This window comes from Malania oleifera, chromosome 11 (assembly GCF_029873635.1).
Source record: "Malania oleifera isolate guangnan ecotype guangnan chromosome 11, ASM2987363v1, whole genome shotgun sequence".
Classification (NCBI taxonomy): domain Eukaryota; kingdom Viridiplantae; phylum Streptophyta; class Magnoliopsida; order Santalales; family Ximeniaceae; genus Malania; species Malania oleifera.
In genome coordinates, this window is record NC_080427.1 from 31,799,433 (window position 1) to 31,812,629 (window position 13,197).

Genomic DNA, 13,197 nt, shown 5'->3' on the forward strand with positions numbered 1-13,197 from the left:
CTTTATTTCTATATTTTTTCTATACTATTCATCATAATTGTCGCACATTACACAACAAATTAAGCGACCAAATAATTTTTACAACAACATCAATTAATTTATTTTCACTTTCTTAAAAGCAACAGAGAGAGAGAGAGAGAGAGAGATAAATTAAGCTTACATTTCCCTACCAACAAACCCTGATGGAATTTCGTAGTATTGATAGGAGCATTTCATTAATTTCTTGCCGTATAACATTCTCCACACATAATATTTACCTTTTTTTGGTTAATCATAAATATACATCAACTCTAAATGTTACAATCATAAAATTTTCATCTCCTATCTCATATTCTCTTTCCACTTCTTCAAGATACAACCTTAAACCCTTCAAAATAAAAGTGATAACACTTTTTTTTTTCTGTGGAGAAATCACAAACAAAAGTTGCATAAAGTAGAATCACATTATACGGCTTAATGCATGTGCCTATGCACTAGCATCACATTCCTCCCCCCAACCTAAATGAAATTGTCTTTATTCATCAATTATTATTAATAATATTATTATTTTTTGAATTGCACATGGGTTATTCATTGTTGTTTAAATTTAATAATGAGAATGTTAGGGAAGGAACCCACCATGAAGAAACTTTGATTAGCTGACAAGTGAAAGGAGTTGCTTTAATAAACTCCAAATCTAAAAAAAAAAAAACATTAAAAGTGTGCTTCTGTTTTCACTTTCTTCTTGGTACTTTTATTGCTTTGACTTAGGAAAAGAGCCAACACAGTTTTTAAATCAGTAGTGTACTTAATACATAAGACAAAAAAGAAAAAAGAAATGTGCTGTCTTGGGTGGTCCTCAGTTTTCTTCACCAGCCTGTACAAAGAAGCCTCTTTCTCCTATAGAAAATTGAGTGGTGGTTGTAGGAATCAATTAAAATTAGGGTTTTGTATTCCAAAATGTTAAAAAAAAAAAGAAAATTAGGGTTTTGTACATTCTTAAAACATGCAGGACAAAAGTTAAAGCTAGATTGTTCTTAATTAAGTTCATTTAAATCAGACCGATTTTTCTCCCCTTTTTTTGAGTTTAAATAATGTCGGGGATAGCTTATTTACATATCATTTATTTTTTTCACTCCCTCTAAGTTTGAATATAGAACTTTTAAATTCTAATATTATATGTCTCATAAGCTATGAATACCCTCTTAATTAATAAAATAAAATTTGTTGGTAAATTTTAATCAACTCGATTATATATATATATATATATATATGTTTGTGTGTGTGTGTGTGTGTTCTTATGAAGGGGGTTTTTTATATAACAATTTTTTTAGTTTATTTTTAAAATATCCCTAGAACTACTCAAATTTGTTTTTCTCTTACTATAGAAAGAATTTTTCACTTCACTATTACTCTTCATTTTTGAGTGTATATATATAAAATCTTAACTAGCTTGTAATTAACACATAGCGAAAAATTATTATAAAAAAGGTCAGACTGGTGTACAAAACTCTCGTATATGCGGGGTCCGAGGAAGGGGCGGACCACAATAGATCTATAGTATGAAACCTTATCTTATATTTTTGTAAGAGATTATTTCCACGCCTCGAATCCTTGACCTTCAAGTCACACGGCGATAACTTTACCATTACGTATAAAATTTTTAAAATAGTTTATGGTGGGATAAAGAGTAAAATATTAGTAACGTAAAGAATTAACTAAATTATAAAAAAATAATAAATACAAACATGAAGAATAAATTATATATATATATATTTGTGTGTATGTATAACATTATAATTGTATAACATGTGTGTAACAACTACGAACATAAAAGCCAAAATTATAAATTTATTTATAGGTATACACATTACGTGAAATGTTTGTTTTACTCCTACATTTTCAAGAAAGTACGGGCTACCTAAATAAGTTTTTCTTAAAAGCATAGGAACAAACCTACAATTGCACTTGTTAAAAGTAGAATTCTATAGGCACCTATATTTTTCTAGAAATTAAGATATAAAAATAGTTAGATGTTCGATAAAAAATTGTTATTAACTAAGATTTTATTATTTAATTTTGTATGCTTGTCACGAAAAGTAAAATTAAAAGGGCAGACAGATAAAAATAAATTACTATAGATATAAAAATAAAAAAATTAAATAATATATTTAAATGAATAGTTAATGAAGTACTAATTAATGCATATTAATTAGTAAATGCATTAAAATTTTTTACTATTTATTTTTTGTTGCATTGAAAGAAGTTAGATGAAATTTGTTGTCAAAAACTAACGGCCACATTTATTTAATGTAACTCAATGTCGTAAATTTAAAAGAATAATAAAGAAATTATATAGATAAAAAAAACTTTTAAGATTACAAATAATAATTTATAAAATTATTTGTTAAGTGAGAATTTCATTTGAATTTTAAATTTATAAAAATGAAAAAAAAATTATCAAAAAAGTGAAAAATACTGATTTAAAATAAAATAAATAACGATGAAATATCCCTAGCTAACTGCAGGGATGGTTTCAAATTTTCAATGCCTTGATTTTCGTTTTTAATCTTTAATTTCCCAACCCCTGCGATAGCTCCCTTGTACCATCTCTCTCTCTCTCTCTCTCTCTCTCTCTCTCTCTCTGTGTATTTATACTATACAGTGAGTCTATACTCTTATCCTCTTTCTCTGTCTCGCTTACCATCTACATCTGCAAGCGCACTCCATTATCATCTAAAGGCCTTAGACCAGAGAGGGAGGGAGGGAATAGGAAGCTGTGTAGATAGAGAAAGAGAGACAGACAAAAAGAGGAACAAATCATTTCTTCACATTCCTCTGTCTGCTTCATTCATGGGTTGCTCTGCTTCAAGACCCAGCACGCTTGTCGCGGAAATCAGTGAGCAACCCTCTTCTTCTTCTTCTTCCTCCTCCTCTTCTTCTTGTTCGCATGTTTCTTCACAGCAGTCTCCAGTACCAGTCACCAGAACATTTTCTCTTCCGACGCCTCTAGTCCACCACCCGCCCCTCTGCAAAGGCGACACCCATCACCTTGTTTCCCTCACCTCCACCACCTACGGTTCTCTCCTCCTCCTCAACCCCACAAACCCTAACCCTAGCTTGAGCGGGCAGGACCGTTCTCCGTCTCCATCCCGCTGCGTCGCCGGCAAAACCCTATCCGCGACAGACCCAAAAGAGTCCTTGTCTCCAGACTCTGTCATCAACACTTGGGAACTCATGGATGGCCTCGACGACCTCGATTTAGGTTCGGAGCAGATTGAACCCCTGAAGAAACCCACTTCGTTTCAGCCTCAGAATCGTAATGTGTCTGTGGAGAAACTCTGCGATTCGTTTGAATCGGCGAAATTTTCAGATTTGCCGGAGAAACCACCGTCGAAGCCATTGTGGAAGCACTTGTCCGAGGAATCCATGCTTGCGAAGATGGACGCAAACGTGGTTTCGAGTTATCTGCGAGCATTGTCGTCCAGGCAATTCGGGTTTAAGCAGTCTAAACCAAGTAGATCAGTGCCGTCTTCTACTTTGCCTTCTCCATTTTCCATTAACCGGTTTCATTTGCCCGGTGCAGAAGATAGAATTGTTTTGTACTTCACTAGCTTGAGAGGAATTAGGAAGACTCATGAAGATTGTAGTTCAGTTCGGATGATCCTCAGGGGATTTCGAGTTGCAGTAGATGAGAGGGATATTTCAATGGATTCGGCATATAGAAAGGAATTGCAGAGTGCGGTTGGAGGGAAAATGGTGAGCTTGCCGCAGGTGTTTATTAGGGGGAAGCATATTGGAGGTGCAGATGAGATTAAACAACTTCATGAGCTTGGAGAATTGCAGAAACTTTTGGAAGGATTTCCGGTTCGGGATCCAAAATTTGTTTGTGAGGGCTGTGGGGATGCAAGATTCATGCCATGCCCAAATTGTAATGGTAGTCGAAAGGTGTTCGAGGAAGAAGAAGAACAATTGAAAAGATGCCCTGAATGCAATGAGAACGGTTTGGTTCGGTGCCCCGGGTGCTGCTCCTGAGTGATACTGCTGATCAGTGATCACAGACATCTTTGCTGCTGATTAGAGACATCTTTTAGCATTTGCTGCAAGAATTTCCAATGAATGCCATTTCTGTAATGCCATGAATCTCTATCTATTTTGAGTTTTGTTTGAAACATTTATCTATCTTATTTGTCTATATGGTTCAGCAGTTGGTACTGTTCTTCATTGTCCACCTGAGCACCATGAATAAAGATAAACTTTTTTGCCTCATTACCTTTTCATGGCTTATTATCTATTCAGAGTAGAAACTTGCAAAAAATTTTGGTTGCTCATTACCGGTTTCATTGCTCCGTTACACGCACATTCATTTCACTTAGTTTCATTTGTCTGTTCTTGTATTTTGATGGAATATGAAGTGCTTTTTTTTTTCTTAGCATTATAAGTAATCATTTATAGCTTCATTTGGTTGTTCCTGTGTCCTTGGAATATAATTATGTTCTTACTTTGTATTTCCATTATTATCATCCACTGCAAAATTTTATTATCCACTACAAAATTGTCTATTGTGTTGGCAGTGTTCTACTTGGTGCACTAACCTTTTCCAATTTAATTGATAGATGATAATGTTTCTTTTTTCTTGGAGGGATGAACCATGATCTAGATACAAAGTGATTGATATTTAGCATGAAAATCTCGCACAGGTCAATAGTTCCATTATTGACCCAACAGTATCGAGACGAAGAATAAGGATATTAATAGTCAACATATGCAGAAGTCTCAAAAAAGTGAAGTCCCTAATTGGCGAATTGTTTTTGAACTTAACAATGGTGAAATTTCTGTATGAATGGTTCTAGTTGGGGACTGTCTCAAGCTAAGCAGGTTTTGTGCCCTTGGGAGATCACATCGACAAATTGGGTATGAGATCAAGTTTAGGATTTTGATGCCTTGAAGTAAAGCGTGTCATATAGTTTAGGGAGCTGGACAAGGTGGATGGTTGGAGCCAATTTGTCAATCCTTGTGCTTAAAAACTACTGTTCTTAACTCTTGGCTGGCCTTGATTGTTGCAAAATGATCTCAGGTGGTTGCATTTATGGGTCAAGTACAACCCAGGCATTTAACGAGAAATATTGGAGACATCAGAAAGTTTGAAGTAGAGTTATACCAGACTTTAGTCACTTTGAAGACTAAGGAAAACCTTTGGATCAGCACTTTTTTTCCCTTTCATGTGCATGGCTATCGATAAGTGGCATGATAAGGGCTGCCAAGAACCCCCTGGAAATGTGAGTTATCAATGCCCATGTTTGGTTATTTTTGGTTATAGATTGTCAGCTTGTGTTCAATCGCATCGAATCACAATGTCCAAAGTCAAAATTGGGACTTTGACTTTATTTTTTGTCTCCGGTTTTCTACCATGTCTATTACATGTATGCTTTGCAAAACCATTTAGCTAGTCTCTCTCTCTCTCTCTCTCTCTCTCTCTCTCTCTCTCTCGTATCATTGTCAATTATTATTGTGTGCATGGGAGGTGTATGTGGCTCATCATCTTTTGTTGTTCACACCCATGGATTTATTTTAAGTTTGACTTTTTATGAGTTATGAATATAATTTCAAGATAGATATCAAGAAATCTAAATTACTGCTCTTCTAAATTTCAACTTTAAAGTGTCTTGGAAGGGGATGCCTTAGCAATGGTATGTAATTTCTCCAATCAAAGTTCTTGAAGAAGGGAGAATGGGACCCAATGCTCCCAATCACGGCAACTAGACGCCTCCCACAAGCCCAAAACATGGCTAGTATGTGCCTAAGAGGAGTGCATCAAGGAGAGGCACATGTAACAACTAATTGACTCCCATGTAATAAAGAGAAATGTGTGAAGGAAAGGTGCAAGTTAGGTCAGTCACTTACTTTTCACATTACCAACATGAGTGCATCAAGGAGAGGCACATTTTACGTCAGCCCCATGCCTATGACATGACTAAGGGGAATGTATCGAAGAGATGTCACAAATCAGTTAGCCATGTGTTTCCCACATAGGGTACCCCCCTCTATAGAGTTCAACTCAGACATGTGCCCTTTTGCAAGGTGAGGGAGTCTACTGACTCTACTCGTGAATATGAGTTAATTGTTATTCAACCCATGATTGTCACATGGCATTGATAAAAGCATTGCCCCTCAACTAAATTGTTAACACACCCTTTATGGAACATGAAGTTTAGATGGCTAGCACCCCCCCTCCCCTTCCAAAGGGAGAAAAAAGATCAAGTATTTGAAGGTGCAAGTAGGAGACAAGAGACTCTCATTTTCTACTCTCTCCCTCTTAAACTCTTTAGTCTCTTCTTCTTTCGTGTTGTTGTGCAAGTGTTTTGTACTCATGTGACGAATAATTTTGGGCAACAATAGTTGTAACTAAAATGGGACATCAAAAAGTTTTTCATTAGCTACCTATTTTGGGTAGTCTTGTAATTCGAGATTTTTATATTCACCATCACTATAAAGTCAAGGAGTGAAGCTTAATATGAAATTGAAGATTAAGATTTATATAGTTTTTTTGCTCTTTACTAAAACCATAAGGGTGCATTTGGTTCAGTAGATAAGTTAAAATTGGTTAGACTATGGATCCATAGTCCTTATTTAGGACAACACAATAGTGAATAGGTCTGGCTATGAAGAGGGGCTCTTAACCCATTTATGAGAGATAGGACTAACCATCTTCACAATCCAAAAAAGGGGAATTATAATAAAAGGTGTTGAGAATTCTACTTGTAAGTTTGACCCACATTAAAAAAATTGAGTAGATGAAGAGTGCTTATATATATGGTTGGACCTAAGACCCAATAGGCTTAATCTTTTGGGTCAATTTGGTATTCACTTATGTGTATCAAGGCCACCCATGAACTCCTCCGGCGCCAACAAGTGGTATCAGAACCGACGATTCATAACTCTGGGTGAGCAACGTTGTAAAAAAGTTGAGACGTGGAGTTAATTCTTCTGACGTGCTAATACTTGGAGGACCAAGTGTGTAGTCGAGGCCAATAAGGATCATCTAGGTTTGGGATGGATCCGAATATGGTCAAGACGTGGGAGGTAGGATTGGTTTGGAGGCATGTGGAATGCAATTCGAGACACTTAAGGTGCCGGTGGTAAGACCCACTTGAGCAACTATTGAGGAATTGAGGTTAATCCCATAAGGGAGACGGTTTCCGTTCAAGGAGGAGTAGTTGCGACTCACAAGTGAGGGGGAGATTGTTGAGAATTTTACTCGTGAGTTTGTCCCACATTGAAAAAATTGAGTGGATAGTGCTTATATACATGGTTGGGCCCAACACCCAATATGTTTAAACTTTTGGGTCAATTTGGTGCTCACTCATGCGTATCAAGCCCACCCATGAACTCCTCCAGTGCCAACAAAAGGGACAAGGATGCCCCTGCAGATTGTCTTCATCAACATTTGCTCCTAATCACATTTTTCTTCGACACCCCCCACTTATAGCAATGACTACCTTCTCCATTTGGCGCCACCTATAGCAGCGATCATGGTCTTCTTCTTCTCATTGCCCCTAACCATCCACATATGTCCTTGAATTATGTCTTCATTTTCCATGAGAAATGAGGACGGGTTGTCATTGCCCAATACCCCCTAACTATGGCAATCTCTCCCCTCCCCTCACCCTCAATTGTGTGTATGTTTTCATCACAATCATGCAAGATGATTTCTAACCACCACGTCAACACTACTAGCAATGATGGCAAGAATGACTTTATGGAACATCCATATGAAAAAGGATTCCCTATGTTTGAAATGGATAAATTAGGTCTACCTCAAATGGGGGAGTGTATGGGATGCCTTGACTAGGCATGATGACTCCCCCTTATTTAAGAAAGTGGTGGAGCTAAAAAACATACTAATGCAACAGTGCAGTGGCAGTGGGGGTGTTGTACAACAACTTAACTTGTGGACATCAGGTGATCATTTTTCTTGTTCGAAAGCCTACCAGTTTTGGAGAGCTAAAGGAATCAAAAGACCATGGCATGCCTTGATCTAGAAAATGGGGTGTACTCCAAGGCATTCATTCATCCTATGGTTGAGTGCTAAAAACAAGCTACTTACAAGTGACAAATTCACGGGCGAAGCTAAAGACAAGCCCTATGTTCTATGTAATTTTGAATTGGAGAAAGTGGATCATTTATTTTTCAGATGCAAGGTAAGCACTGTTTGGAATTATTTGAGAAGATGGCTTGGATGGAGGAGAACCATGTCATCCTTGAAAGCAGTAATGAAATGGATGCATATGGAAGTCAAAGGGTCTGGATTCCAAACTGTAGCAAAAAGAGCATGCTTGGCCTCTACTATTTATGGGATCTGGCATTTTAGGAACATGAAAAAATTTGAGGGGAAGGATACTCCTATTGAAGCTGTCATAAAACATATCCAGATGCATATATATAGAACTGTTGATGATAAATTCCCATACCTGTAGGAGTTAAGGGGTTGAGTAGGAATGGGCTTTCCCTTGATGTAGATTCATTTCTCTTAAATGAAGTATGATGGATTGAAGGCATGTTCTGGCCTTGGGTATGCCCAGGATAGATTGTAGGTAGGCTTTGCCTTTCATGATTTGTTTGTGAAACATGTAATCCTGGGGATGCCCAGTGTATTGTACATATTTTAGTGTGGAATACATTAACATTTACTGATAAAAAAAAAAAGAATGACCTTATGTGGTGGCTCAGTGAGAATATGGCAATCAAATTGGCCATAATTTCAATTCAGGCACCCTCAAGTCATGATTCCAAACCTAGATCCAGAATGAATATTTTGGTCTTTTGAATGATTACCTACCCAACAAGTGTTGCAATTCAAATATAGGATTGCCTATGACATAGGAGTGCATCGAGGAGAGGCACGTGTCACGTCAGCCCCATGCCTATGACATGATTGAGGGGAATGAATCAAAGAGATGTCACAAATCTGTTAGCCATGTGTTTCCCAGATAGGGTACCCCCTATATAGAGTTCAACTCGGATGTGCCCTCTCGCAACGCAAGGGAGTCTACTGACTCTACTCACTCGTGAGTATGATAACGTGTTATTCAATCCATGACTCTCACGTGGCATTGATAAAAGTGTTGCCCCCCAAACTAAATTGTTAACACACCCTTTATGAAACATGAAGTCTTGATGGCTAGCACCACCCCCTCCTTCCAAAGGGAGAAAAAAGATCAAGTATATAAAGGGGCAAGTAGGAGACAAGAGACTCTCATTTTCTACTCTCTCCCTCCTAAACTTTGTAGTCTCTTCTTCTTTGGTGTTGTTATGCAAGTGTCTTGTACTCATGTGACAAACAGTTTTGGGAAACAATAGTTGTAACTGAAATGAGACATTAAAATTTTTTTTAGTAGCTACCTATTTTGGGTAGTCTTGTAATCCAAAATTTTGATATTCACCATCACTAAAAATTCTAGGAGTGAAGCTCAAGATGAAATTGAAGATTAAGATTTATATAGTTTTGTTGCTCTTTATTGGAACCATAAGGGTGCATGGTTTGGTGGATAGGTTAGAATAGTTTAGACTATGGATCCATGGTCCTTATTTAGGACAACACAATAGTGAATAAGACTGGCTAAGAAGAGGGGCACTTAACCCATTTATATGAGATAGGACTAACCATCTTCACAGTCCAAAAAAGGAGGAAATATAATAAAAGGGACAAGGATGCCCCCCCCGCACATTTTCTTCATCAACATTTGCTCCTAATCACGTTTTTCTTCGACACCCCCAACCTATAACAATGACTACCTTCTCTGTTTGGCGTCGCCTATAGCAATGATCATGGTCTTCTTCTTCTCATTGCCCCTAACCATCCACATATGTCGTTGAATTTTGTCTTCATTTTCCATGGGAAATGAGGACGGGTTGTCATCACCCAATACCCGCAACTATGTCAACCTCTCCCCTCCCCTCACCCTCAATTGTGTGTATGTTTTCATCACAACTATGCATGATGGTTGCTAACCACCACAGTCAACACTACTAGCAATGGTGGCAGAAATGACCTTATGTGGTGGCTCAGTGACAATATGGCAACTAAATTGGCCATAATTTCAATGTAGGTGTAACACCCCGACCCCGAGGGGCCTGGGATATTAACTTTTTACTACTAATTTACAGCGGAAGCAAATAAACTCAATTTTTATTAAACCAGAGCACTAATATTCCATATTACAATCATTTATTTCAAAAGAAGAAAATTACACAAACGTAAATATCTGAAATCATACTAATGTTTCTAAGTAAATCTTTATTTTTCTAATCCCCACCCGCATGCTTGCTAAGCCTGATTTCCGACATGTCCTTCAGAGTTATCTGAAATAAAATATGATTGGGGTGAGACGACGCTCAGTAAGTAAATAAGATTATTATTAGTGTGTGGCCAAAATGAGCTTTAAAGAATTTCGTAAAATAATATTTAATACTATAACTTCAGACTGCTTTTAGAATAAACATAAATTTAACAATTCCTGCATAAAACTTTTGTCATCAATTTTAACAGTAAATTTTTACAATCATATACTATAACTGTTAAATTAAACTTTTAACTTTAAAACTGTAAAAATATTTAATGATAAACATACATATACTTTTCCTTATACGTTTTCCTTAGATCGTCATTTAAGCCACCAAAATGATCCTTTTCACGTAAACTTACACTTTTCCTTCAATCATCAGTAACTTTGTACACGTAATTAAATATGTATAAACATATATTGTAAACCCACCCTTAGGCCTGTTTGCCGTAAGTCATGTTTACCCCCATAACTGGGTTGTGCGGTCCGAAGACTGGACTTAGCTGGCTGGCCGACCAAACTAAATCAACGTACGTAAACTTTAAGTGAGATTTTCCTTATTAAGTCCTGGACTTAAACCAGGTGTGCACTCAGGAGAAATCCACTAACATAAATAACCACTCTGTAAACAGTGTGGGTGCACTCTGATCCGTATAAACTTTAAGCTGCGGTACCGAGCATCTGTAACTTTGAACTTTCGTTGCCATAAGGGGTTTTTAAACTCATCTTATTATAATTTATGCAATTTAAAAATAATATCGTGAAAATCTCATCTTTACTCATATTTTCATAAAAATGCAACATAGAAATAACTCATGCCACACAATTTTTGTGTTAAAAATATATATAATTTTATTTTTGAATAGAAAGAAATGCGGAAAATTTACCCGAGGGGATTGGAACATTTCTTAACCCAAAAATAGATGCAAGTATATTAAAGATAGAACTAGTATAATTAAATATGCGTTAAAAATAAACTCATTGGAATTTTGTGGAACTAAGTAACATAATTAAAATTTATGTACAAAATAAACTCGGGTATGAATTTAAAATAAAAAGAAACTAACATAATCAAAATTTACTTACCTTCTTCTTTACCGTATGCTACGAACACAATAGTTATCTTTAAGAAATGAGATCGGAAAAAGTGGGTGATTGAGAATTTATTCAAAAATTCTCTCTCCACCAAATTCTTTCACTCACTAATCCTTCTCTTCCTGGAAAATTGTTGTGAAAATGAAGGTTGAGAGCTCCCTATTTATAGGAAAATTTTGGGGAAGAAATGGAATTTATAAAAGTTTGGGAGATGGGTGAAATTATAATTTTTTTAAAATTAAAGAATGGGCAAGGGGATGGCAAGGTATTGGGTTGAGTATGGGAATGGGGATGGAGGCCATGTGGGGAGTGCTTGCCACCATTCCCATTAAATAAATTTTTAATTAATCACTTACCTAATTAATTAATCAATTAGTTAATTAATTATTATTATTTTTTTTTCTAATCATTATTATCATTATTATTCATTGTTATTAATTTTAAACTACTTTTAGTATTTATTTATTTTATTATTTATTTTTGAATAAGAATAAAATTTGAATTTGAAAACTCATGTGGGCCCCACATGGTCTGTGGGCCCCACACAACTTCGAGACCCGAATGGATCCTACGTAACTCGATATAATTCTTATACGATTTTATGCATCCTACATAACTTTGAGACTTGTGAAACCTCCATTACGGCTTCGGGACTCACATGTGGGCCCCACACAGTCTTGTGGGGCCCCGCATAGAGATACCTATATTATTATTATTATTTTGATCAATCTGTCTCCAACTTAATATCAGGTTTAAAAACATATTTTTAGTACTATTAGTTACATAACAGTGTCTTGTGGCTCGGGACTCGTGGGACCCCAAATAGTCTTGTGAGGCCCCACATATGATACCATAGTATTATTATAACTTATTATGTATTTCTACAAATGAGGTCTGTCAAAACGATTTTTATGTATATATACTATTTACGTTGTTACAAAATCGGCTATCCTGTTTATCCTATGAAAATTCATTTTGACCAGGTCCGACCTCCAGGGGCGACTGAGCCGCAACAATTGGTCTTCTGGTGGAGCTACGCGATAAGACCAGGCTTCGAGGCATCAAACATGGAATCAAGGATCCTACAGAAAAACACGTCTGGCTGTATTGCTTAAATTAATGACTATTTATTATTTTTTATTATTTGTACTTTAATCATCAAATAATATTTTTGGGTCATCACAATCTCCCCTCCTTATAGAAAAATTCGTCCTCGAAAATTTGCTAAATTTAAAATGAGTAACTGGTAAATTGGTTTGCGCTATAAGAAAGAGTAAATCGATTAATGATTTACTTAAGTCGTAGAATAGATTAAGAGTCATGTGACGACCAGTATTTTATTTTGGGAAATTGAGTGGTGATTCATCGGTAAATAGTGCGTTTTGAAATGGAAAAGAAAGAAATTAAGAAGATGTGGAAAAAGGATAATCTATATATGTATTTATAGTTCATGGCCTATAACATAAATATAAAAAAAATTACGAGAGCTGGCCTTTAGAGCCTTAGATCAACGTCAACATCATGGGCCAGTCACTAGCGGTGTCACGGCTAACCGCTTGGGTTCCTTCTTGGCCAGAGTGACCTCTTATAATGTCGCCGGCTTGGGTCGGAAAAAAGGGAGAGCGGAGCGGACGCCCATTCCTTTGGTCGGTGAAGGAGGAAGAGAATGCTCTCTCCGAGTTATTGGTGCCATATATGGAGTCTTCATGGCGAATCGGGTTGATTGTGAAATGGTGTGAGTAGGCCAGATTATCCGCAAACCCTAGTGTGGGTGACTGCG

At 36.6% G+C, this 13,197-nt stretch overlaps 1 protein-coding gene across 1 annotated transcript; it reads left to right on the forward strand.

The window, feature by feature from the left end:
* Positions 1-2,534: 2,534 nt before the first annotated feature.
* On the forward strand, positions 2,535-4,248 carry LOC131168692 (uncharacterized protein At5g39865). The gene has a single exon (XM_058128318.1). The coding sequence runs from the start codon at positions 2,833-2,835 to the stop codon at positions 4,012-4,014; it is 1,182 nt and encodes a 393-aa protein (XP_057984301.1). The 5' UTR covers positions 2,535-2,832; the 3' UTR covers positions 4,015-4,248.
* Positions 4,249-13,197: the final 8,949 nt, after the last annotated feature.